The sequence below is a fragment of the Podarcis erhardii genome (assembly GCF_964252035.2).
Source record: "Podarcis erhardii genome assembly, chromosome: 9".
Lineage (NCBI taxonomy): Eukaryota > Metazoa > Chordata > Lepidosauria > Squamata > Lacertidae > Podarcis > Podarcis erhardii.
The window spans coordinates 76,072,079-76,099,827 of NC_138512.1; the positions used below are offsets into that span (position 1 = coordinate 76,072,079).

At 47.3% G+C, this 27,749-nt stretch overlaps 1 protein-coding gene across 1 annotated transcript in view; it reads left to right on the forward strand.

Annotated features, from left to right (window-relative positions):
• ATRN (attractin) overlaps positions 1-26,574 on the forward strand; it is a 168,404-nt gene extending 141,830 nt beyond the window's left edge. Inside the window, exons 27-29 of the mRNA XM_081876619.1 lie at positions 7,498-7,605; positions 17,762-17,876; positions 19,674-26,574. Of these exons, the coding sequence (XP_081732745.1) occupies positions 7,498-7,605; positions 17,762-17,876; positions 19,674-19,798 (348 nt within the window). The 3' untranslated portion in view covers positions 19,799-26,574. The remainder of the gene's footprint in view (positions 1-7,497; positions 7,606-17,761; positions 17,877-19,673) is intronic.
• The last annotated feature ends 1,175 nt before the right edge of the window (positions 26,575-27,749 follow it).

Sequence of the window (27,749 nt, forward strand, 5' to 3'; positions counted from 1 at the left end):
CGATGGCTAGATAAGGTCCACACTTGTTTTATTTCATCTGTGCTGCAGTACAGGGAACTCTTGCACCTAGCATTTTACTGCTGTGAGATTCCTTTGCCCCACTGTTATTATCCTTGAATCTTGTTCTTGTGCTCCATTGAGGTGAACAATCAGTGTCTGGGCTTGTGAATGGCTCATCATTGTCCATTCTGATCAAGGGCCTCCAGCATGAATTGAGCAATTTTTTAAAACAACAACAACCAACACATTTGCCAAACATGTATTGTCTCATGATTTGAAGGCTTCGAGAGCTATTGCAAGAGCAAGATTCATGTAGCTGTACCCACATAACCTCCTGGGTGGGCTCAGTGATTGTGTGAATATTCAACTCCTTGCCGAGTTAATGAGTTCTGCTTGATTCTTATTTTGGACATATTTATCAGGACAGCTTGCTCTGGTTTTATTTTACAGCCATTAGACAAAGCGTTTTATGGTAGCTGAAGGGCACAATTACTGCAGCAGCAACCCTGCAATCTGTTTCACACTTTCTTCACTTTGCAATCTGCCGAGCATCTTTTTAAGTGGTAGTCTGGAACAGGAGGTCTGGCACATGAGTTTGGGTTCACTTGAGTGGCACTTGTACGGCAGGTTGTCAGTAGAGTATAGGTCGAAAATCCCTGTGGGCAAACTGCCTCCCTTTATACTATGTAAAGCTCTGTTGGCATGATCGTTGCATCATTCAAGGCAGTCTCCAGAATAGGTCCCAGGTCTCACACCTGGATGTTGTTCGCTAACTCTGGGCCAGGGCCGGACTGGTGGTTCCCAAACTGTGGTCCCTAAGCTTAATTCAGGTGGTTTGGGGCATGTCTGTGAAGAACACTTTGACTTCTGTACAGTCCTGTTAAGTTCAGATTGTAATACAATAACATACAATATAAGAATTAAAAGAAGCAAAAAGATACAGTCATACCTTGGTTGTCGAATGCCCTGGAACTTGTACATTTTGGCTCCCAGACAATAAAAAACCGAGAGTGAGTGTTCCTGTTTTCGAACAATTTTCGGAAGCTGAAGGTCCAGTGTGGTTTCCGCAGCTTCCGATTGGCTGCAGGGCGCTCCTGTGGCCAATCGGAAGCCACGTCTTGGTTTTTGAACAGTTCTGGAAGTCGAATGGACTCCTGAAACGCATTCTGTTCGAGAACCAAGGTATGACTGGACATGACAAGGCTGTCTAATTTCCCCACTGCTTTTTATTTCGGTCCTGGAGGTTTTGCTGAACTTGATTAGGAGGGACCGTTTGATTAAAGGTATTCAGGTCGGAGCCAAACAATACAAATTGAAAGCTTTTGCAGATGACTTAGTTTTGACGTTACAGGAGCCAGAGTCTAGTACGAAAGAGTATTAGAATTGATTCAAGAATTTGGTCAGGTGGCAGGATTTAAGCTGAACAAGTCAAAAACTAAAGTGCTTGAGAAAAATTTTACACCGATTCAGAAAGAGAGGTTTCAGAAGGAGACAGGTTTAACATTGGCTAAGAAGGTAAAATATTTAGGGGTTAATATAACTGCTAAGAACTTAAACCTATTTAAAGATAATTATGAGAAATGTTGGGCAGAAGTGAAAAAAGACTTAGAAATATGGTCAAATTTGAAGCTTTCCTTGTTGGGTCGAATTGCAGCCATAAAGATGAATGTATTGCCAAAAATGTTGTTTCTGTTTCAATCACTGCAAATTTTGGACAAGATGGACTGTTTCAAGAAGTGGCAGAGAGATATTTCTAGATTTGTCTGGCAGGACAAGAAGCCCAGAATTAAATTTAAAATATTTACTGATGCAAAGGATAGAGGTGGATTTGCCCTGCCAGACCTTAAACTATATTATGAATCAGCACCATTCTGCTGGTTGAAAGACTGGCTGCTTCTTGAGAACACAGACATTTTGGACTTAGAAGGTTTTAATAATGCTTTTGGGTGGCATGCATATTTGTGGTACGACAAGGTTAAAGTACATAAAGCATTTAAAAACCATATTGTCAGGAAAGCATTGTTTAATGTCTGGATAAGATATAAAGACTTACTGGAAAATAAAACCCCAAGGTGGTTGTCACCAATGGAAGCAAAGGCCTTGAAAAGACTCAATATGGAGGCCAAATGGCCGAAATATTGGGAAATACTGGAACAAGAAGGAGACAAATTGAAATTGCAGAGTTTCGAGAAATTAAAAGATAAAGTGCAAGACTGCTTCATTATTTTCAAATAAGAGAGGCCTACAATCTGGATAAAAAAATTGGCTTCCAGGTGGAAAAATCAAAATTGGAAACAGAACTGTTAGATCCCCAAACTAAGATACTTTCAAGAATGTATAACTTGCTGTTAAAATGGAATACTCAGGATGAAACGGTTAAATCAGCTATGATTAAATGGGCACAAGATATTGGTCATAATATTATGTTTGCTGACTGGGAACAGTTGTGGACCACCGGTATGAAATTCACGGCATGCAATGCCTTAAGAGAGAATATTATGAAAATGATCTATAGGTGGTACATGACACCAGTCAAGCTTGCAAAAATATATCATTTGCCCGAGAACAAATGTTGGAAATGTAAAGAGAATGAAGGTACATTCTTTCACCTTTGGTGGACGTGCCCAAAGATTAAGGCTTTCTGGGAGATGATTTATAATGAAATGAAAAAGGTATTTAAGTATACCTTCTTGAAGAAACCAGAGGCCTTTCTCTTGGGCATGGTCGGCCAATTGGTGCCAAAAAAAGATAGAACCTTCTTTATGTATGCAACAACGGCAGCAAGAATACTTATTGCAAAGTATTGGAAGACACAAGATCTACCCACCCTGGAAGAGTGGCAGATGAAGGTGACTATATGGAATTAGCGGAAATGACTGGCAGAATCCGAGACCTGGGAGAAGAGTTGGTGGAAGAAGATTGGAAGAAATTTAAAGATTACCTGCAGAAACACTGTAAAATTAATGAATGTTAAAATGATGTTGGATTGAAAATAAGTGGCATTAGCAACAAAGTTAAAAACAGTATGCAAAAATGAATTGATAATGGGTGAAAATATAGAGTTATAATATGTTAAGATATAGAGTTAAGATAAATGAAAAAGGGTAAGGATTTGCTGATTTGAATATATTAATGGGAATACAAAAAGGGGAGGTGTGAGGAAGTCAAAGAAATAAGCTAATGAGTTTAAAGTTATAAAAAATGCATTTGTTTTTAACTTTCTTTTTTCTATTTTTCTATTTTTCTATTTTTCTTGTTTTTTATACCTTGTATTTTTGTTTGAGAGTTTTTTCCTTTTTTTGTTTTACTATGTATTTTTGTACTTATGACTTTGTAAAATCTTAATAAATATTCTTTAAAAAAAAAGAGAGAGAACCAAGGTATGACTGTACTGTCAAAATAATTCAGCATCCAGGATTCACAATTGCTACAAACAGGCGGTGGCAGGGAATATTAAGTGGTCCACCAAGACCCTCAGCAATTTCCAAGTGGTCCATGGGGAAAAAATTGGGGAACCACTGGTACACTCTGAATTCTGCTTCTGGGAAGGATTTCAGGCTAGGAAAGACCTCTGCCTGAAGGCTTGGAGCTTTCCAGTTGCTGTTCTGGGCTAGTTCCTAGTCCTGTAAGCTTGACTTTGATAAGATCCCCCTGTTCTTATAAAATGCTAAGTGTAGCAAGGGGCTTAAAGAGAGGTGTTCTCAGAGACTGTTCTCCACCTCCAAAACTCCCTTCATCCTCCAAGCCTTTTCTGGAAGCAAAGTACAGTGGAACCTCGGTTCTCGAACATCTCTGTTGACGAACAATTTGGAATCCGAACGCCGAAAACCCAGAAGTATTTGCTTCCATTTTCGAACGCACCTAGGATCTTGAACGGCTTTCCGAGGCGCGTTTCTCCATGTTTTCAATGGATTTTGCCAACTGTCCTTTGATTCTCGGGTTTTGAACATTTCTGAAGTCGAACGGTCTTCCGGAACGGATTACATTTGAAAACTGAGGTTCCACTGTATATATAATGGCTGCCTTTCAGTGTATTTTTAGGATACTTTTCATTTCAGTAATTTTACATAGTTCATCCGCACCATGGGCCCAAGTAATAAAGGGAGATTTCAAAACGATGCTTAAAATAGTGGGAAGAGCTCTGTGGCCTTTTGCAGCTCGGTGTTTCCAGCTGAGAGCCTGACCTCTTTTCAATACAGCTAGCTGTTGGTTACCCAACAGCACAAGCCCTGGCCAGACTTCGCTAGTAACTCTTGAGTCTGATCTCACTGAACTAGCAGTAGGGGAAGTACTGAACCACCCCTACCAGTCTTGTTTCACCCAGGGCAATTGCACTTGATGGCAGGCTCTCGCAATTCTGCATGAAAAAACTACATTGTTGGCATCTGTCTGTCTCAAGAGACAATGGAGTGCTCCACCGGAGGTGAAGTCAAACCACTGCATTAGCAGCACTGAAGTGTCCTCCATGGGACACAGGCCTGGGCAGTGTGGATGGAGGTCCTGAGCTGCCCAGATGGCAAGACCCCACTCTGGCCTCACTGATGTGGTTTGAAAAAAAAAAAACAGAGCAATACGCTTGGCACCAGCTTGGCTGCAGGAGTTGCGTACAACTGCCTTAGGGACTCCAGATTTGTGTAGGGTCTACTCCTTAGCCTTCTCTTCTCCCAAAGATAACCTTCAAGGCAGTGGAAGTTGAGGATTAGAGTTTTCCTTTCTCCTAGATGGGTTGAGAAGACCCATCTGCTCTACACCTCCCTCTGCAGCGTGTTGTGCAGAAACCACTTTCTTGACCATTGGACCCATTCCCAGGGTGTGGCTGCTGTCACAGGGTGACATTCAGGGTGGACAAACTACCCCAGAAGGAGGATGACATATCCCCCACCAGAGGAACTACTGTCCCCTAACACTCCTGTCAGGGAACTGACATCCGAGTCAGAGGTGGAGGCAAGGCTCTCGAGTGATGCAGGAGAGGGGCCCAGCAGGGAGAGAGGAAGCACATCGGCTGGGGAAGGAAATCAGTGCAACACCAGTAGAGAAGGGGGGCAGATGGGGGATTCGGAGAGGGGTCTCCAAGACTCTTTGCCCAAAACTAGTGGGGAGAGCACGGGCACACCTCTGCCCACTCCTACCCTGCGCAGAAGATTTCCGCGCAGGGAGAGTAGGAGGAGACTTGGCGTCAAACAACTTCTTTGCTGGAAGAGGTTAAAAAAACGCCCACTGACGGATTCTGCGAGCAACTGAGCAGCCACAGAGTGAAGGGCTGTCAGCCAAGGCAAGGTTAACCAGGCAATCTAGCCAGGAGTGGCGGTAACTTACACACGAGCAACCCCTTATAACCATTACAACCCCCCCACTACAAAAGTAGTCCTAAACAGTAAAAAAAAATCAAAAACAACCAAACCGAACAATTTCCACACAACTCACAGTAAAGACACAAAAACAACAATAACGGCAACCCCTACCCCCCAGACAAAACCCTCAAATACCCCAGCAACTGGTGGGAAGTTGGGAAAATAGATGCCCCTAAGCAATACAGACTGCAGATCAGTCCACTCAGCATAATTTCTATATCCTTTGCTTTTTTGGTTCAATTCTTTTTCTGGACCTTGGAGGAGTTGGGAGGCCCTTGAGTTATTTACAGCTGCTGTTAATCTCAAGCAGACATATAGTCCTCCGTACTGTGGCGTACATGAATCTGATGGATTTGGGAGACCTGCTGACCTTACATGGCTGATGCTGTGGGTTTCGCTCTGTTCTGCTGTTGTTTCATTATAATTTGTCGGTGTGCAGTATCAGCCCTGCAGCTGGCGGGGGAAGTGGAGATACGTTAACCTCCCACTCAATCACAGGGTAAAACATTCGTGCAACTTAACATTTAAATTTTGTGGCCTGCTTTTTAAATTATTTCTAAAGCATCCCCCAAATTCACAAAATGCAACTGTTTAATTATAAAACCGTGCAATTAAAATTAAAACCACAAAACTCATGGAGCCGGGTGGAGAATATAGGTGGAAGCAGGCCAGAGAAGTAGGGAACAGGTTGGAAAACAATTTGAAAATGCTGAACTGAACAAAAACAAAGCAGGAACCAGCCATGTGATGGGGGAAGGTGCTTGGCTATCTGGCTCTGCAGATTTCCTTACGCCAGCTAGTTTCTTACACGCTCATAATAGGGGGTTTTTGGAGAGTGTGTGTGATGGATCAGTGAAGTTGCTGTGGAAACAAGCATGCCATGAACACCTTCTCCACCGTCATCCCAAAGCAGAAGAGTTATGAGACCTACCTTACATTGGACAAATTTGTGATGCTTTAGTACATATATTTGCTCATTTAGTTCTTCTGGGTGTATTGTTACTTGTGAGTTGCCTAGAGAGAACTTCTTTCTATACAAACAAGGGATTCAAGGTTGACTCAGCCCTCGTCTCCTTTCTGAGTTGTAAGTCACTTAACCAAGCCTGTTTTCTCTCAATGAACCATTGAGTTTTTTCTTTGTGAAAGGACCACTTTGTTTCCTGTTCACACGATTGTGAGCCTCAATATGGCAGGAAGGTGTGTGGTGAGAGCCCTGGTCCCAGCAGAGGTTTGCAACCCTTGCTGAACTATTCATCACCTCCAACTCAGCCCTCGCATCTAGTATATATTTTGGAAAGGAACAGGTTTTCATCTGCTTGGATGTACAGTGGTACCTCGGGTTACATAAGCTTCAGGTTACATACGCTTCAGGTTACAGACTCTGCTAACCCAGAAATAGTACCTCGGGTTAGGAACTTTGCTTCAGGATGAGAACAGAAATCGTGCTTCGGCGGCACAGGGCAGCAGGAGGCCCCATTAGCTAAAGTGGTGCTTCAGGTTAAGAACAGCTTCAGGTTAAGAATGGATCTCCGGAATGAATTAAGTACTTAACCTGAGGTACCACTGTAATCAGATGCCATTTTGAATCAAGATGGCAGAAGAACGGACCTTCCAAAACTTCCCTTATTCTAACCCCTGGTTTCAAAACTGAACTGATACTTTGGTTTCTTAGGATTTCTGGGCATTGCCAGGTATGTGGCTGTTAGCGTCCAGACGAATCTCCGAATGAAGGCAACAAAGGGATGCTTATCTCACTGTGCCTTGTGCATTGGTCCTAATAGGCGATGCCTCTTGAGCAGCCTGCCCAGCTCAGGTTGTAAATGTATAACACAAATGGACCGTGCTGTGAACTTGTTTTGAATTCACTACCACTCCCATGAGTCTACCTGCCCTAACTCAGGACCAGAGTCGTGGTGGCGGCAGGTCTGATCCTGCACCCCATGTTTTGCCACATCCTGTTAAATATATATATATATCAGTATTGCTTGAACTTTCTTTAACTGCTAGTCTTGAATTATTCTCTTTCTGGGCACAGAGTGCCAGCCGCCACTCTTGTTTCCTTGCAACTGTGTGAAAATCCCATGAACGCCCGTGACCCTTGAATATGTCGGGCTGCCGTATTAACAGCTCTCCATTTATTCAACAGCAACTGCTCCGAGAGATGCAGCAGATGGCCAGTCGCCCTTTTGCGTCCATCAACGTTGCCTTAGAAACGGACGAGGAGCCACCCGACCTCATTGGAGGCAGCGTAAAGGTGAGGGACCACCCTGTAGGAGCACTGTTCCCGTAGTTAATATTCACAGATGCTGTGCTGCTTGACCGGCTTTTGCGAGAGGGAGGCGGAGGAGAGGAGAGGAAGGCAATATTAGAAGTCTAGCCACAAAGAAGCCGTAAACATTCGAAACCCAGCAGGCCTTGTTTTTGATCTAATTTTCTTTCTCCAGGCTGCTCGTTTGCATCTTTCAGGTTACGTTGGTTTAAATAAAAGTTGCAGCTCTTTTTAAAAAGATTTTTTATGCCTTGTAATCAAGAAGGATACAGTTTAATATGCCAGAACAGTTGGTTGGAAATAGCTGTAGGTGCTGCTGAAAAAGCCTTCTTTGCACGGTCTTTCAAAGGATGGGGGGAGGCTAATTGGCTAAGTATTAAGAAAGTCTTTCGGGTACAACTGGTTGCAACGGGGGGGGGCGGGGCGGGTCTACACTCGGCAGCAGGTGATCTGGAAAGCCGGCCTGGCAACAGGTGCAATGGGCAGAGGGAGTGCCACTGCCAGACAAACTGCTTCTAGCCCCAGCATGCTGCCCTGTGGCTGAGAGTTGGGGAAATAACTTGGATAACTGGCCAGAAACCAAGGAATCTGTTGCATGTTACAACATTGCTGCCTCTGCAACAAGGGGGAGGAGGAAATGTGTGTACAGTGGACACTTGGGTTGTGAACGTGATCCATGCGGGAAGAATACAAAGTAAAGGTAAATAATAGAGTGAGAAAAGGTGGTATAATTAAGAGTGAAATGAAATGAATGTGAGTGGGACCGACACCGAGATCACCTGTATGCACTTAGTATAGCTCACCTGGTAGAGCATAAGACTCTTAATCTCAGGGTCATGGGTTTGAGTCCCACGTCGGGCAAAAGATTCCTGCATTGCAGAGGGTTGGACTAGATGACCCGAGTGGTCCCTTCCGACTCTACAATTCTACGATTTGGAACATAATTCTGCTCATGCACATACTCTTCATGGATGGGTTCACAGTGCTGCAACCAGTCGGAGCCTACACTCGAGTAGGACTCTGGCAGGGACACATGCCCAACTGGCATGTTCTCTCCCTCCTGGTCTTTTGTTCGGGAGCTTCAAAAGCTTTCTTCTGCCTGAACATTACAGCGACCGATGCCAACAGACACCGGCACACTTAGGGATCCGCAGAATTTGCGCACCATGCATGTGACAGGCCTCAGCAAAACAAAGGACAATAGTCCCACTTCACGGAACACAGTAACACAAACATCCTGTCTCCGTCACTTCCCACTCTGTGGAGTCAAAACATATACCGTCGTGTGAAAGACAACTATCCCATGACTGCAATCATGGAGCAGGAATTCTAACATAGTCTTGTTCCCAGTTCCAGTGTCTCTGCTGTGGGATAGTATCCACTGCCCCTTGGGTTGTGAACCAGTGACTTCCTGCCTGATTTGTAGGGGTGCAACATAGCAGAGGGCAGGAGAGCGGGCTTTCTGAGGTGCAGCCAGTTAAGGAAGGGCTTTGACTCAGTTGGTAGAGCAAATGCTCTGCCTTCTAGGGCTGGGCGATGCCAGCTTTTTAACATCCTGATGCATGTTGAAAGGGAAGGAGCATCATTTGGCCCCGCATGGCACCGGCGTGAAGCCAAATTGCCTCAGTCAGCTCTGCCCACAACCAGCACACAGCACAGAGGGAGGGGCATCAGCTGTGGTCCCCCGCAAGGCACTGTGGTGAAGCCAAACCACTGCTGCCAGTGCCTGGCACAGGGAGGAAGGAAGCACCCATAGAAGGTAAGGGAAGACACTGGGTGTCAGGCAAGCCCCACCCGCAATGTACTGCCAATGTACTGCCAGGCGAAGGCGCCATTGTGCTCTGGCCCTCAAACCAGGCCTGGACCACGTATCGATGCAAGCACGCCAGGTTCAGTTCCTGGCAGCTCCCGGTAGGGCTGGGAATATTCTCTGGCAGTGGCTCTCCAGGTTCTCCTGCAGCTAGTTGGGCCAGGGATCTGCTCCCGCAGCCGTCCTCCACCCTCCCTCTTTGCTTCCTCTCGCCCCTCCTGCTTCTGCCACCTTGCGCCTCCAGCTCCTCCTGGGAGACGATTTGACAAGCTGCCACTTTTTCGTCTGCGCCCTTTTCTCCCCGAGCCGGGGAGCCGTGAGAACTTGGCATATGTTCTCCATCAATATGGGAACAGACAGCCCTTGTTCTGAATGCGGAGCAGGGTTAGGGAGTTCATGGATGTACAAGCTATTGAAACCCTCTTAACTTTTGTGTATGCATGTGTGAGAGTGTAGAATCTGTGACTTAAACTGAAGTGGCATGACTTCAGGGGGCGCGGGGATGGTTTGCCCGTCGCTTCTCAGCACAGGAAACAAAAAAGGACCTAATTTGTCTCTCTGCAAGCTGCCCCTCCCGCTTCCTTTTCCTTGCTCTGCTTATTTTGTAAGCAGAAGACACCCAGGTGTAGAAGTGCTCATGTAACACCTCTGAGTATAATCCCTGGATGGTGTAGGTCAGGTGCAAATTGCCAATGTGGTTTGGTCGGGACCCTGATCCTATTTCAGGGAGGTGGGGAGAAGGACTGGCCATTTGGGTTGTCTGGCTCAGGTGACAGAAACGCTTGGGCTGTGCCCGCACAACGGTTTAAATTCCCAGCTATCTGTGTGTAGGGCTGCATTACAGTGGTGCCTTGCAAGACGAAAAGAATCCGTTCCGCGAGTCTCTTCGTCTTGCAGTTTTTTCATCTTGCGAAGCAACCCTATTAGCGGATTAGCGCTATTAGCGGCAAAGCGGCTTAGAAAAAGGGGGGGGGGAGCGAAAAAAATCGCAAGACTCGCAAGACGTTTTCGTCTTGCGAAGCAAGCCCATAGGAAATTCGTCTTGCGAAGTGCCTCGAAAAACGGAAAACCCTTTTGTCTAGCGGGTTTCTCGTCTTGCGAGGCATTTGTCTTGCGGGGCACCACTGTATGTGAATATTGTACAAATGGTCAAGGGCACTGCTTTGTTCGAAAATTAGGCAGATTTGTATCCTACCCCAATTTCACGCTCTTGGGAATTGCAAGGAGAGGAACAGCTTCCACAAGCAGGTTCCTGGCTAATTTTTACACGGTCCTTTTATGCCAATGTGCAAAGGTGTGCCCCAATGGGCACTGTGAGGCACAGGGGAGACCAGAGCCTTATTTGCTGCATTGCAAGAACAGCAGTCAAGGGGAAGAATCTCTGGGATGCATCCCTTCTGGACAAGTGGCCAAGGGAGCCATCCACTCCCCACCTGCTCCTTTAGCAGCTCTGTGACCTATTGCTGCAGCTGGTGGGAATTGTGGCCCTCAGATATTTGGGGCAGCATCCCCCCCTGCCTCTGGAGTAACAGATTGGGGGGAAAGGAGCTTGGTTCCTCTCCAGTGTTGCCAGTTCTTCTCAGTAGGCTTCCCACCCCACACTGTTTTTTTGCTTCCTTGCCACCCAGTTGTTCTGGCAGGGCTGGATCCTGTGGGGAACCGGAGTTCGGAGCACCCCAGAGCTTTTTCTGCATGGAGATGGTGGCTGTGCAGACAAACGCCACGTGCGAATTGGCCCTCGACTGCTTAACTCACTAGCGGCCCGCCAAATGGTAGGAAATGGGTCATTTTAGTCAGCAAGGGTCTCTCACTTTCCTTTTGTGCCTGGCCAACTGGCAGGTCAGATTAAGCTAATTGCATCCTAGGCGAACGTCTTGCAGCTGGACTCATTTTGGAACAGTAGTCTCAATTAGTATATTTCCTGCAGTGCATAAGAAGGAAAAGAGAGAGCGATTTACCCAGTAGGAATGACGTCTTTCTAAGCCAACGCGTGACTAGCAGCCTAAAGGAGTGGTCCCCCCCCCTTCCCAACCACCCCCCTCTTTTATATTCCAGCTAGCCGGTGGGCAGCCATTTTGGTTTTGCCTCTGGTAGCCATTTGCTTCACAAGGGCCAGTGTGGCAAGTTGACCCTCTAAGGCTTATCAGCTTGTTTTGTCATTAGATACCTGTGAAATACAGCTCTCTCTTTTTGGCAGAGTTGCTCCGAATCAGATTTAGAGCTGAGCTTTCTTCATCCACTTATTCCGAGAAGAATATTGCTTTGAAGTAGCTTTTATAATCGGCAGGTGTGAATGATCTAAGATTAGCAAAGCTTGTAAGCTGCTTGGCAATTTAACATTCTGTACTGAGGAAATAAAACCAGATTTCCAGCGCAATCTATCTAGTAGCGTGTAGGTCCTCATGTAATCTTGGAGCTGGGTATAACCAGGAGGTCACCTGGCAGTATGACCCACTGCTGCAAAACAAGACCCTCCCAATGTCTGTATCTGAGCACCATGCACTTTTAGCAAAGCCAATGAGGTCCACGGCCTCAGGGCGTGTGGGTAGCAGATCGCTCCAAGTAATCCAAGCGGAGTCAGAAGAGCTTGATTTCCCCCTATGAACACACCGTTGTGGGTCCCTGCCAAACTCTCCCCCCACCCCACCAAATCCCACCTCTTCTCTGTCCTGTACTGGCTTTCTGTCCCTGCCCACCAGCCAGTTCAGGTCTTTTCTTTCAGCTGGTCTCTGTCTTCATCAGCTCTCCTCTTCTTCTCATTAATTTTGCTGGGAGTAGCCTCAGCGGCAGATGATCCTCTCACTTTTGCTCCTTCTCCTGTGTTGATCTTGATGGACCAAAACTAGACGTGACTGTTAAAAAACCCCATACACACACAAGAGAACATACCATACCAGAGGGATGGTTTTTGGCTTTTTAAACCTTTCCCCCTTTTGTCTTCATTCTATTAAAAATTCTACTTCCCCTCAAGCAGTTCTTCTCAACCCCCCACCCCATAAAGGAAGATACAGCAGTGCTTGTATTGTTGCCCCTGAAGAGGGAGGCTGGGAGTGTAATATCCATTGGTCAGGTCACCCTTAATAAAGGTACTATCTGGGGATTGTGGTTTCCCCCCCCCAAACGGCTAACATTCAGATTCCTGTGTTTTTTGCACATGCATCGCGTCCAATGTGTCGTTCGCAAAATCACACCACCTCCGAGTTTTCAGTGTTTGGTTTGGGGCAGCATTATGAATTGGGTGAATTAGATTCGCCTTGATTTCTGCTTTTTGTAATCTTCCTTTATGAATGCTTCGGGAGGAGGGGAGTGCTGTCTTGAGGATTTTGCAAGGGCTTTCAAAAGATGAGTTGATGATGCAATCTCCCCATCTCTGGAGATCCCCTGGACTCCGTCGCCTTCCCCAAACTTGTGGCAGCAGGGTGTCTCTCTACAGTTTCTCCTCTTCTTCCCTTCCTCTCCCTCCTTCTCTCCATCTTTCCAGTGCGTAGCATGCTGCAATGGTCACATCCCTGGTAATGGAATCTCTGGCAAATCTACTTCTCCAGGGTTCCTACATCCTGAGGAAGGGAGGGGGAAACAGAGGGGACTGGAAACCTTGCAGCTAGCTGCAAATTTCGAGGGGGGGGGGAGATCTAGCTGGTAGACAGAAGGGATGGCGGTGACCGGATCCTGCTTCAAGGCAGTATGAGCCCAGGCTCAAATTTGGATGTGTCTGGGGCTCACCTCTGACGAAGCACTTCAGACTGGGGGGAGAGTAGCCTTCTGAACTTACGAGTCCTCCCCTTTAATAAACAAAAGCACTCCTTCCTCTGCAAGCCGTGTCGGTGGGCAGGTGTTGAACAGATTCTAATGTGCAGGGACATCAGAGCAAAAGGAGGCAAACTGTTCTTGGCTTCTGTGTTCCACTTGGTGCCTCTGCTGACATCACCTTGCTTTTTAATTCATGGAAAGGAACACGCTGCCCTTTGAACACCTGGCAGGGGGACGCTGTTGCCCACCAAAAAGAGCTGGAGATTATGCGGGCAGCTGAGGTGTGCAAAACGGATTAGCTCTGCTAAAATTTCACTTTATTCTAAAAAGGCTCCTTAGATACAGGAGCGGCAGGAGGAAACAAACCTTTGTTGTTTAATGAATTATTTCTAGCTAGCTTAGCAAGGCATGGAGTTAGACAGTTTTTGCAAACCTGGAACCAACTTTTCCTGGTAGGTGCAGCAGAGCGGTGGCTGTGATGACCTCTGGATGATTCTGCTTGTAGGGTTTCAAAGGGTGGGGCCGGGATTTCAGCTCATGCATTTTCTACGCTCACAAGTGGGGCAGGGCTGTGAAGGAGAGACTCTACCCCCATTGTTCAGCCCGGACACTGAGGTCCAGCGGCGAGGGCCTTCTGGCGGTTCCCTCGCTGCAAGAAGCCAAGTTACAGGGAACAAGGCAGAGGGCCTTCTCGGTAGTGGCACCCACCCTGTGGAACGCCCTCCCAGTAGATGTCAAAGAGACAAACAACTACCAGACTTTTAGAAAACATCTGAAGGCATCCCTGTTTAGGGAAGCTTTTAATGTTTGATGGACTATTGTATTTTAATATTTTGTTGGAAACCGCCCAGAGTGGCTGGGGAAACCCAGCCAGATGGGCCGGGTATTTAATAAATACATACATACATACATACATACATACATACATACATACATACTACCACTGCATGGGGGGATTTAATGGACATGGTTGGAGAAGAAGTGTGTGGAGAGTTTTTTCCCCTGGGTTCATGTTCAGTGGCCATTCTGCATTTTTATTTTTTTAAGTGTTTGGCCCTGCCTATCACCATTAATTGGATTTGAAAAATGTTAACCCAATTCACTGCTTCATCTGCTGTTTCGCAATACTTAATTAGGACTGATTATCGCTCTCAGAACGAGTATGGGGAATCTGTTTTTTGTTGTTGGTGTCTATTTTTATAAAGAATGTGTTTATCAATCCCTAGACCTTGCGACTTGGTGAATTTATGTGAAGAAAAGTAATGGGGCAGAACGGAAAGTTCCCCCCGAGGTATCTCAGCACACTTCCACGGCATCTTGCGAAATGACACCCCTAAGAAGGGGGCGGGAGAGTGTCAGACAGGCCACCATATTTAGTAGGAAGCTTGGTCTGGGCAGAGATCCAAGAAACCTGTTCTGTCACTGTGGGAGCTGGGCTATCTAGCAAGGCTTCCTGTTCCTGGGAGAGGGAGTCAAAGCAAAGGCTCTTGGACCACACTAACAGCCTCTTGGGTGCGGAAGCGGGAGGCCTTCTTCAGCTCTGCGGCGTTAGCCATTCCATTGAGAATCATAGAATCATAGAGTTGGAAGAGACCACAAGGGCCATCGAGTCCAACCCCCTGCCAAGCAGGAAACACCATCAGAGTACTCCTGACATATGGTCGTCAAGCCTCTGCTTAAAGACCTCCAAAGAAGGAGACTCCACCACACTCCTTGGCAGCAAATTCCACTGTCGAACAGCTCTTACTGTCAGGAAGTTCTTCCTAATGTTTAGGTGGAATCTTCTTTCTTGTAGTTTGGAACCATTGCTCCGTGTCCGCTTCTCTGGAGCAGCAGAAAACAACCTTTCTCCCTCCTCTATGTGACATCCTTTTATATATTTGAACATGGCTATCATATCACCCCTTAACCTCCTCTTCTCCAGGCTAAACATGCCCAGCTCCCTTAGCTTAGCTTAGCTTAGAGTAGCTTAGCTTAGCTTAGAGTAGGCATCTGCTGGTTGGGCAAGGGAAGATGGACTCCAAGGAGTTCCCCTTCAGTTGTGACTCACCTGATGAGATGCACATTAAGAAAACAAGAGCCTAAGGAGAGATTGGTGGATCAGGCCAACGGCCCACCTAGTCCAGCATCCTGTTCCCACAGTGGCCAACCAGATGCCTATGGGAAACCCGTAAACAGCTCCCAAGCCCTCTGAGTGAATGTGGTGCATTTCTCATTTCCTTTGCAGAAACAGGGGTTCATACATTACCTGGGGATTAGGGATATGGTGGGGGTTGCATGTTCTTTTAGTAGGGAAGGCTTGCCCTTAAGTATTTTCGTCTTCGTTCTCTATTGCAAGGAATGCACCTAAACCAAAGTAGCCTAAAAAATAAACATGCTATCGTAACTCTGTCCTGGCTTAACATCAATTAAAATGTTAATGAAGATCATGGACCTGCACATCATGTAAGTTGCTTGCTTGAACAGTTGGACCATTGGCTTTCTCTCCTTTTCCTGAAACCAGTGTCCTTCAGCCTTAGCTCCTCAGATGCTGTTGGACTACAACTTCCATCGTCCATGACCATTGGCTAAGTTGGCTGGGGATGATGGGAGTTGTAGTCCGTCATCATCTGAAGAACCAAGGTGAAAGAGCACTAATCTGAACCGTGGTGTGGAATGCCTGCTCTGCTCCCATTTGGTCTGTGAGACCCTTTCAGCCAAGCCATGCCCACCTGCCCTACAGGTAGGACAGGTGAACATGTGGTGCTCTACTGAAAGTGGAGTTAGCAGGCTCTGCCAATCAGCTGGTGGGCCTTTGACTGCTTGGTTTGATTTCAAAGGAAAACTGGCTACTTGGTTGGGTGATTGGCAGCTAGGGGGCCTGCCCACCTGTTAAAGTTGGCCCGTAGAGGAGGCAAAGATCCAGTCTGCTTGCCGGATTCCAATTCCCCATGCTTCCTCTTCTACACTATTTATATATACTTGGCTCCTCTTTCTCTTTCCTCTTCTTTCTGTCTATTTCTCTCTCCATGCTGGATGCCACCATGGGCAATGTATTACTTGGAGTTGCCTGGCACTGCATGCCCATTAGTTCTAGTAATTGAGTTCCGGCAGAATATATGGTGCAAGTTTGTTCTCCACTGCTTTTGTAAGAAAAGAATTATTTTGAACTTTAGCAACTCTATAGGGAGTGGAGATTCCAGGGCACAGGCTGCTGTAAATATCAGCCTCCCTGTGGTAGACAGCGAAATGCTTTGCAGGGACTAATCCATCAGTGTGTTTGTTATCCGTTTAATACTAGAGATGCGTAAAGGCACTCATTTTGGTTTCTCTCTCTGTCACTGCCTTGTTAGGCATTTGTTAACTTAATGGTGACTTTGGTTCTTCTCCCTTTCTTTTAACATCTTTAGTTTCTGTTTGGCTCAGAAGTACTGCATTATAATGCCTCACCTAACGAAAAAGGCAATAATTGCTCTGTTTAGGACGTCATAAAAAGAATTTGCTTGAAGCTGAAACTTTATAAGCAACAAAACGTACCAGCCGCTAAGCAGAACAGTGTTTTCCTTTCCTTTCCTTTTGTAATTGCTTCTCTGATAGTTTGCTCGCACAAAGACCCAAGTTTCTGTGCCTTGTTCCCAGCTACTTTGCCATTGAGAACACTCTGCTACTTTTAATAGATGTTGAAATACAGCTCCTTAGTACCTTTTCGATTTAATTACATGCCCCATTAAAATGAGCTGCTGATCTATCAAAGTGAAATATAGATGGAAACACTTTCCAGTTTATTTTCTTACCCTTTCGACCACAGGGTCTTGGAGCCCTGCTAAGTGCATGTTAGACATGTTTCAGGAGCTGCACAGAAGAAACCAGCGTGACATTGCAGAGGGCTAGAGATTTGCGGCATGAGCTTGAGAGAGAAAAATGAATTTCGTACTCAGGAATGCCACCTGTGTCTGTGATTTTTGGGAAACCCTGGGGAGCTGCTGCCAGCCAGTGTAGGTAATACTGAGCTAGGCAGACCCAATGGCCTGACCCTGTATGAGGCACCTTCCTGTGCTCCCAGGAGCTGCCTTGTACCTGAGGAGGGGGAACTTGCCACCCTCCAAGCGTTCGTTCTGCTCCAACTCCCAGAGCCTGTAATTCCGATGCTCTTTTCCGGTATTATTCTTCCTTCTGCACCCTGCCGTCGCCCTCCTCCCCGGTTATGCAAAGGCACGGATGAACCTTGGCTTCTGCTGTGCCTGCTAAAAAGTATTGGCTGAATTGATTCTTGGAATGTGTGCACACAAACCTGTATTTAACCACGGAGAGATCGCTTAAAGAAAGCTGAGCAAAGATAAATAAATCAGATGCAAGAAAACACAGCTGCTGATTGCTTTCCCTTGACTTTAAAAATAAAAAAAGGGGGATGCTGCCTCGGTTCCATTCTGTGAGCGCTTCTTATGGCCCCTTGCGTTGGTTCTGTCCAGATATAGCACATCATGGAGTTTGTGGCTGCAGATTGCATTGCGATTTGGTTGAAGATTAGAGGTCAGCTCCTAAACTGGCAAAATCAGGTGAAACTGGCACGAAGTAAATTATGCTCTCTTTTCTCCCCCGCAGACTGTCCCCAAACCCATAGCGTTGGAGCCCTGTTTTGGCAACAAAGCTGCTGTTCTTTCGGTGTTTGTGAGGTTGCCACGAGGCCTGGGAGGTATCCCCCCACCAGGGCAATCAGGTAAGCAACCACCATTCTTCCGCAGCATGGTGCCCTTCTGTTGTTTTGCCGTATGCTGGAAGTTGTTGTCCAGTAACACTGTCGTCCAGTAACCCCGTCCTACAGCCAGTCAATGTCTAAGACCACCCGGACCTTTTTCGCTTTTCTTTCCTTGGGGCCACTTTAAATGCAACTCATTCCTTTCAGAGCACCTCCACATGGATGGCTGCTTGTGCCGATTTGCATGCCCGTGTATGGCTGGTATAACTGCATCTGCTAAAGGCATATAATTGACATGTACGCCCCGGCACATGGAAGCAAGTGCTGCTGTCGGTATAGAGGCACTCATTTCCTGCTTCCTGTCTTGTTGAGAGTGCTTGTTGTTGGCACCCGTCTGTCTTGAAAGACAATGGAGTTCACTTCCGTAGAAGTCAAACCACATCATTAGAAGTAACCAAAGATACCTCCCTAGGGCGCAAGCCTGGGCAGTGTTTGTGGAGGTTTTGGGCTGCCCAGACCACAATACTCTCCTCTCAACCTTGGTCCAAAGGAAAGCAGCGCAATGTGTTTTGCACCAACTTGGCTGCAGGAGTTGTGGAAAGGAGGCGTACAAGGCACCATCGAACCATCTTAGCGGATCCACTCTGGATTTGTGTAGGCTTTACCCGTTAGCCTTTTCTTCTCCCAAAGGTATCCTGCAAGGAAATGGGAGATTTAGGATAAGAGTTTTCCTTCTCCTAGATGGGCTCTCTTCCCAGGTTGACGAGCCCCATCTGCCCCTCACTTCCCTCAACAGCATACGCAGAAACCGTTGGAAATGCAATTAGTCTGGTCTCTTCACCAAAGCCTGTCTATGCATGCAAGGGAAGTCTGAACTGCCTGCGGACTGCCTCGCCAGAGTGGTGCATGCTCTAGTTATCTCCCGCTTGGACTACTGCAATGTGCTATATGTGGGGCTACCTTTGAAGGTGACCCGGAAACTGCAATTAATCCAAAATGTGGCAGCTAGATTGGTGACTGGGAGCGGCTGCCAGGACCATATAACACCAGTCCTGAGAGATCTGCATTGGCTCCCAGTACGTTTCTGAGCACAATTCAAAGTGTTGGTGCTGACCTTTAAAGCCCTAAACGGCCTCAGTCCTGTATACCTGAAGGAGCGTCTCCACCTCCATCATTCTGCCTGGACACTGAGGTCCAGCTCTGAGGGCCTTCTGGCGGTTCCCTCATTGCGAAAAGTGAGGTTACAGGAAACCAGAAAGAGGGCCTTCTCGGTAGTGGCGCCCACCCTGTGGAACGCCCTCCCACCAGATGTCAAGGAAATAAGCAGCTATCCTATTTTTAAAAGACATTTGAAGGCAGCCCTGTTTAGGGAAGTTTTTAATATTTAATGCTGTATTGTTTTTAACACTCGATTGGGAGCTGCTCAGAGTTGCTGGGGAAACTCTGCCAGATGGGCAGGGTATAGATAATTAACTAACTAACTAACTAACTAACTAACTAACTAACTTCACAAGGGCAGAGTCACCCTGCCTTAAGAGGTGTCTGTAAGCTTTGTGTTCTCTCTGGAAGCTCGCGTTGCCATCTTCTACCCCATCTTCTGAATCCTGGGCAAGGGTTGGTCCACCTTCCACTGAGTGTGGAGACCAGTTGCGTCAGAGGCGGGTGCAAGGAATCTGGCCAGGGTGCACAGAGCACCAAGAGGCAGAAACCTCCCTGGGTCTCTGGCCAGTCTAAGTTGGATGGGTGTGGTGATGCTGGCTGGGCTCCCCTATTCTCCATTCTGCCTGTAACTCCCTGCTCTCCCTCTTCTCCTTCCAGGTCTTGCAGTAGCTAGTGCGTTGGTGGACATTTCACAACAAATGCCTATTGCCTACAAAGAGAAGTCGGGAGCGGTACGAAGTCGCAAACAGCAGCCTCCAGCCCAGCCCGGGACCTGTATTTGATGCATGGACATCTGAACTGCCTCTTTAGGGTTTTAAACACAAGGGATTACCTGGGAGGAGGAGGACAGAGGTGGTTTTTTCCCTGCAAGGTTTGTGTCGCAAAGGACACCTCGAAGCACCTGGCGCAATGTTTCTGGGGAGCATCCAGCCCTTCCTGTTGGCAGTGTCTTAGTTGGCCTTGTTTTGACATCCACTCCGTCTTAGATTTGCCAATCCCGTCGTGCCCACCTGGCTCCCACGTTTTTGCATCTCCCTTCCCTATCCAGCTAAAGGCCGTTGGTTGCGAATCCATTATCCGTCCGCCTCTACCACTGAAGGTTGGCAGTAGGGAAAAGCCACGGGAAGACAAAGAACACTCAGCTTTTTGTATGTGGAAAGCGCTTTGTGGTATTTGATTTTCTTCCCCACACCCCTTCCCTGGTTGTACAAGAAAAGCTGTAGCACTTACAGATAATTTTCTGCCCTCGGCAGTTAAACCCCCAGGATTTAAGGAGAAGCTAACTCAATTTCCTCCAGGAACCCAGTGTTGTAAAAAATTCTATTTATTTCTCTCTTATTTAGAGCTCTGTTCCAAATACAATACCTTCATTGGGGCTGGGGTTATGTTTGCCGCTTTATTTTCATCCACGTGACTGTATTAAATCGAGGGATGCTGTTGAGTATGGCTGGGTGCTACACACTGCAGCACATTGCCAGGAAAAAAACACACCTCCCTTTTCTGGGAAGATTAATGTTTTTCACATGGATCTATGTGGCAGATCTGTGTGCAAGTGTTCCCGAAGGTTTTAAATAGAACCAAGGAAGCAAAGGGGAATTAGCATAGCTGGCCTGTTGCGTAGCTACATTCCTCGGTTACCCTGGGCAATCCGTGGCCTTTTCCACACTGTGCCCAGTTAATGGGTGCAGAGCATAAGGATGCTAACCTGTTTCAGGCTGATGGAGCCGTGGTGGTTGTCAGGGGACCGGGGTGGGGGGCTGGAATGCTTCCTATTTATTGTCATTTTGCATCGTGCACCTGCTTCCAGATGTTCCCTCTTTTGGGGGCCACCCCTTTCCCACGCCCCTTTTAATTTTACCTCACTTGAGAACGAACGTGGGGAAAACCACTTTCTGCATTACAGTGGATGTGCTCTGAAGAGTGGTCCCTTCTGTTTGAACGGCTTGCATTGCTCACTCCTCCCCAATACCTATCAATAATCCTGCACCCCGGGCAAGTGTACTCCTGCTTGGTGCAAGGGTAGGGTCTGAATTAACTCTGAAGCATCCCTTAGCCAACCTGGTGACCTCCAGATGTTTGGGACTACAACTCCCATCACGCTGTGCTGGCTGGGGCTGATGGGAGTTGTGATAAGCATCTGGAGCAGCCTTTCTCAACCTTGGGTTCACAGATGCTTTTGGCCTGCAACTCCCATCATCCCTGACCACTGGTCCTGTGAGCTAGGGATCATGGGAGTTGTAGGCCAAAAACATCTGGGGACCCAAGGGTGAGAACCACTGATCTGGAGGCTGCCAGGTTGACGTAAGGTGCCCCAAGGAGAGGCTGGGAGACCTGAGCGTGGCACTTGGTGGCACCCTTTGAGTGCCTTCTCAAGAAGTCGAGGTGCAGCTTCTTGGTGGCCACTGCCTCTCGGTTGGCCCAGGGGCTGGACTGCCATTGCAGATTGAGAGCCACTTACATTGCTCTGGCCTTGATAAATCCTGGGCAGTTAACCGGGTTGCCCGTTGTACGTTCCAGGCAGAAACCAGCAGAAACCTGGGGTTTTATTAGCTTGGCCAGAGAAGCAGGAGCCTTGAGAAGCAAGAAGTGTTGGCTTTGGCACTCTCTCCAAATTGAGCGGGCATTGCAGAGCCGGCATGTGTTTGAAGTTGCTATAACTCAGGTTTTCACTTGCTCTTAACACCTATTGTGTTCCCTCTGAAAATCACTCGCATGTGTGTTCAGAAGGGAGCAACCAGGCTTCCGAAACAGGGCGGGGAAAGTCAGCGCACCATCCCATTTTGCCCAAACTATGTCCCACTTACAATGGAACCGCTGGCGGCTGCTTGGCGGTGCATGCCATCCCAGCCCACGCAGGGGGGTCGTGGGAGCCAGTCCATTAGCCATAGCAAGAGTCGCAATGCAATTGCACTTTTGCCGCCGATGGAGAGCGTTCCCGTTGTCTATATGCATGCAGAAAGCAGCAGCAAAGGCTCCCGTCACTGTAGCATTGCTTCCACTCCAGCAGCCGGGAGCTGCCCCTGATGCCACACTGACTGGAGAAACCCCTGTGCCACCCTCTCATCTGGGCACAACACACTGCTGGATCAAGGCTGCTGTAGCCTAGGAGGAGGCGGCGGCTATGTTTGGCCCTTAAGTGCGGCTGCTGCCCCCAATACCATTTTTCTGGCAAGTTCTTTCCCTGCACAGATCTGGGGCTTGTGCTCCCAGCATCCAGGTGGAGGACAGTAGCTTGAAACATACCGGTAAATGAGATATTTTTTTAGCAGTGTCGCATGTTGCAGCTCCTGTAGTTACACCTGGAGTAACTGCATCCCTTCCCCCAATCTTCCCCCTTTTCCTTTCTTGAATGCAGTATTACAGCTGTATTTTGAGTGGACTCATGGGGACGGGGAGGGAGTGGAGATGAGAGAGGCAACGATCTAGACTCCTTGGAGGTGCATGCATGTGCATTGCGCGACTGGAATTAGCCGCTCATTTGCATCTCGCAGTGAATGAACGGTGAGCGACCAAAGCTTTCTTGTTCTGGACTGCCTGTCGTTGTGCATATTAATGAACCTGTACTTCTTGAACCCTACAGAACTGGAACAAACGTACAATTAAAATAGCATCTCTCTCCCCGCCCCTCCCCCATTTGCTTTGTTGAAGCTGCTCTTGAATTGACTTGTCCTTAGGGAGAAGTGGAAGGCAGCAAATTACCTCTCGAAGTCCATTTTTGCGGCGTTAAGGAGCGTGCCAGCTTGGGGGAGGCTGTATGGGTTTTGTGTGCAGTAGAAAAGAGCCTGAATCTGCCATGGCAAAGGGGTTGACAAGAGTCCGGGATGAACCAAAATCCCTTGCCCACTTCCTGCTAAGCACCCGTCTCCTGGACCTTCCAGTTAGGATCACAGATCTGAAGTTCTGGGAGTGGAGGAGCTGTTCCCATTCAGTTTGCTCCAGTATTATACTACCAGTGTCGCTTCCGTTGAGACACTGAGGAGTTAGGGGAGTGGCGCTAACAAAGTTCTCTCCCACCACCATCAGTCAAGCAGAACTGGGAATCCCAATCTCCAAAAAGAACTGCACCCCGAAAATCACGGAAAGCTTGCAGAGTTAATTCAACCACTGTGGACTGCAATACTCCCCAAATATGAAAGTAAAATTATTTGCCAAAAAAAAGTGTGCATGTTTCGGGGAGGAGATCTGTTTGAAGAACTTCGGGTCTTAGTTCTGCAGAGCCCATAAACGGCATACAAGTTGATTTAAGGAATAACCTCTTGTGTCAGAGAAGGCCTTCGCGACCCCCATTTTCCATGGACTACCCACCTGCACCGACAGACCAACCTGAAATCGATGGAAGTTGTGCGGGAGCACCTTGAAATGAACAGGCCTTGTGCAGCTCCCCCAGCTGATTCTGGTGTTTTGTGCCAGCTATATTCTGCTTTTCAATGGAGGGTTGTTTCCCCTGGGAAGCGGAGGAGTTAGGGATCTTTACAGAGATTCGCCTTTCAAGCCATTATTTCAGAATCTGAATTCTGCAGCTTTTGAAGTTCTGGAGGCAGCTGGAATTGAGATCTCTGTAGGGGGGCACTCTTTAATACCTGGGGTATATATATAATTGTTTCTGTTCTCAAACAGTTCCTCGGTCATTCATCCCCTCTGGTGAGCACCTGGGAGCCTGCTGCCATCCAAGAAACTTCTAAGGTGTTCCTTTTGGACCTGTGATTTGTACACAAAGGCAGACGAGTATCTCTGGCGATGCGTCTTTCGTGTCCTTCGGAGCTGTCAGGCCACAAATGTTCTGTGTCACAGATGCCAAAGCCCCGGCTGTCTCTTGACTGCCTGGTGCCTGAGATTCTCTTCCCTCCCCTCCTGGATCTTATCCATGAATAATGTAACCTAACTGTGGCGAATTGCAAACGCTTGAAGAATGACAGGCTGTGAAAACACCCCTTGACAGGTATCTGCTGCCTTCTAGTTACCATGCACACTGTATTAAGGAGGAAAGAAATTCCCCCACGGAGACCGCCGATGTGTGAGAATATATTCACTTGGTTTCCAGTGCGCTTTTAGAATTACTGTCGGAAGTGGGCTTTATATATACACAGTATCTGTATATCTATAAAATGATGTCTTAGATCTTGGCTATGAGTGTAGCGTTGGAGCAAAGAAGCTGAGCTGTGAACCAGGAATCCAACCCTTTCCAGGAACTCAATAAGTGGTCTTAGACATATATATATACCCCCCCAACCTGCATTTCAGTGCTACCTTACAGGGTTGTTGAGAATGTGTTTCAGAAAGGAGGAGCAGCTCAGACCCTAACTGGCTGACCTCCAATCTCTATCTCAAACCCCCTCCCCAAATTTCTGGACTCTTTCCCATTGTCATAGGTCCGGCTTGCCTGGCCCGCTGCCAGCCAGATGTAGTACAAAATATCTGGCAGGACCCAGCATGGCGATGGCTGCCCTCGGTAAACATTAAGAAGGCCCCCGCACAGAATTGATTTCCTCACTCGTAATAGCTGTAAACCAAAGCCAACCATCCTAGTAGCAGCGACTCCTTGTTACTCTTAGGGTGATATCATATTCACGCGCACAGCAAAAATAGCCTGCAGGCTAAGCCCCTGGTATTGGGGAACCCTTGTATTATGCGCAGATCTCTGGGTGAGGATTGGAGCCCCAGGTCCACAGCCAGCATGTTGCAGCGCCACGTCTTGCTAGAAGCACGTGGACCTTGTCCGGTATCGTTTCACAGCTGCTCTGAGGCGACCTGGTAAAAAGTACCCAGTTGTGCTGGTTTTTCAAACCAGTGACTCGCTTGTCTCCCTCCCAAGTGCCCGGGGACTCAAGCCTGTGTGTGACCCAGCTCAGCTTTCCTAATGGGAAACCCAAAATTTGGGGAGGAAGAGCTTTTGTAGTTCAGGGCTGGGAACGATGGAGACCCAAACAAGTCTGTCCAGCGTAGCTGCATGGGAAATAACTGCCCGCCCCACAAGGCAGGCTTCCCCAGCGTGGAACAGGAGCAGAAACGACTTGTTGCGGTGCAGCAGTTGAGTGAAAAATTTGACTGTGCATGAGGCCCTGAAAGACGCTGTGGGCATTGAAATATCCCTTGGGACAGCAGTCACCAATGTAGCGCTCCCCAGAGGTGAGATTGCAACTCCCATCATCTCAGGCTAGCATGGCCAATGGGCAGGAATTGTGGGGGTTGTACCCCCAGCAACCTTTGGAGAGCACCACATTGGCCTTGCCTGTTGTTCCTTGAGAAGACAAGTCCCTCCAGGCCTCATCCAGGCAAGGGCTTGTGAACAGAGCCCTTTGAGATTGGACTTGAGGAGCCACCCAGTCCAGGAGCCTGGTTTCCCCCCAAGGGGGCCGACCAAATGCATCTGGGAAGCTGGCAAAAGTGGGGCACGATGGCAACAGCAACATATCCAGAGAGAGAAAGAGATTGCCTTTCCACAGACCAGTTCCACCTACAGCCATCTAAGCCCAATGGGCACCACCAACATGGTTTATTTAATTGCCAAAACCACCGCTTGCGAGTTTCTCTTTCACTCCCCCCCCCCCCGCTTCTAACACCTATTGAAGAAGTGGGGATTCAGGTCAGTTGTCTTGGCGGCTTCCTCTTCCCTTTCAGCTGCTACTTGAAATAACTTTTTCTGGGTTGTGTCTTATAGATGCAGGTTGGTTCCTCCTTTGTGTAGCTGCTCTGTAGGTAGCGTCTTCGGCCAAGAGGCCGACGGCGCTTTCATAAACCGCGGCACCAGTCTCTCTACCTTTTCCTAGCAGCTTCAGATTTTAAAATTCAGGATGTGGTTAGCTGTGCTGCTTCACGTCCCCCCCCCCACCCAAAACCAACCTCTCGACTCTCCCGCCTCTCTGCAAAACTCTTCCAACAAACTTTCTTTGTTTTCCCAGAAAAAAAGCTGCTCTCTTTTTTTGCGTCTTCCAGATTCAGAATGCTTTTGACACTTTTGAGCCTGGTCTCTTCGCATCAGGAATCTGCTCCAGCACTTAAACCGGGATGGGGGAAATTAAGTGAAATTTGTCATGGTGTGTCAAATAATGTCGGCCCTTGACACAGCAAAAGAAAAAAGCCCTTACATTTCTATTACTCTGAAATTTGTGCACAAAGAGGTCTTTTCTGTAGAGTTCTTGAACTAATTTTCTCTTAGGAATTTCTTTCTGTTTCTCCTCCCCCTACAGTTCTTTCTTTTCCTGGTGTGGGGGGAAAAAACACTATTCTTCTGTATTTGGACCTGAGCTTAGTTTTGTTCATATGTATAATTTAGCCTTTATTGCATTCATATGTAAATAACGAGTAAGTATTGTAAAGTATTTCATTGCTGGGGTGGGGATGGTATAAAAATACGCATTTTAGGGCTGCTGGTTTTTTGGTATTTTTTTGTATTGTAAAAACAAAAAACAAAATAACAGCTAATTTAAAAGCAGGAACAAGGTGGTGAATACGTGCATTTTAAAACACCAATGTGAAGTATATGTATGTAAATAAAAGTAAATAATGAACAAAAACTTTTTTCCCTTCTGGAATAAAAAGAAGACGATCTGGTTAAGAATGGCTGCCTCATTTTTGGTTACTGTGTATTTCTCACATTCACACCCCACCTTTCCCTCCCAGGAGTGTGGGGCGAAATTGCTGGGTCTTCTCCCCATTTCATCGTTGCAGCAGCCCTGCGGGGTAGTCTAGGCTGTGTGTGTCACTCATGGCGTGTTTCATGGAAGCAGGCATTTGAATCCAGGTCTGCCTGACCTAAACATGCATCACAAGCTGCTGAGCTGGGGAACTATGGAACTCCCTGCCACATGAGGCAGTGATGGCCACAAACTTGGATGGCTTAAAAAGAGGATTAGACAAATTCATTGAGGAGGAGAGGACTATTGATGATTACTAGCCAGGATGTCTACTCTGCCTCCACAGTTGGAGGCAATCATGCTTTTGAATACCAGCTGCTGGAAACCACAGGAGAGAGGTCTCGTGCTCGAATCCTGTTTGTGGGTTTCCCCACAGACGTCTGAAAATAGGGTGCTGGACTAGATGGGTCATTGGTGTGATCCAGCAAGGCCCTTATGTTCTGCACTGGCTCCCGGTGGAGTACAGGGTCAGATTTAAGGTGCTAGTTTGACCTTTAAAGCCCTTCACGGCCTGGGACCCTCATCCCTACAGGTCTGCCTCTCCTGATATTCCCCACGGAGGACCTTAAGGTCCATAAATAGCAACACCCCAGAGGTCCTGGGCCCTAAGGAAGTCAGATTAGCCTCAACCAGAGGCTGGGCCTTTTCAACACTGGCCCCGACTTGGTGGAACGCTTTGTCTCATGAGACCAGGGCCCTGCAGGATCTGATTTCTTTCCGCAGGGCCTGCAAGACAGAGTTGTTCCACCTGGCCTTTGCCTTGGAATCAACTTGATCCCCTCCTCCTCTTTCCTTTTTCCTTTCTCCTTCTGTGATGGAAATCCTATTTGGGGACTTCCCTGGCTTTTTTCTGGCCCATGTAGGACCAGTCTGGATAGTTGGCCTTGGTGAAGACTTGACATTTTTATCCCCCCCAAAGCTTTTGATTGAGTTTCCACTGAAATGAGGCTGCATTTTAATGTTTTAATGTTGTATTTTAATCTTGTTTTTTAAGCTATATTTCAATCGTTTTTATATTTGGTGTTAGCCACCCTGAGCCCAGTCTTGGCTGGGGGGGGGTATAAATAAATTTTATTATTATTATTATTATTATTATTAT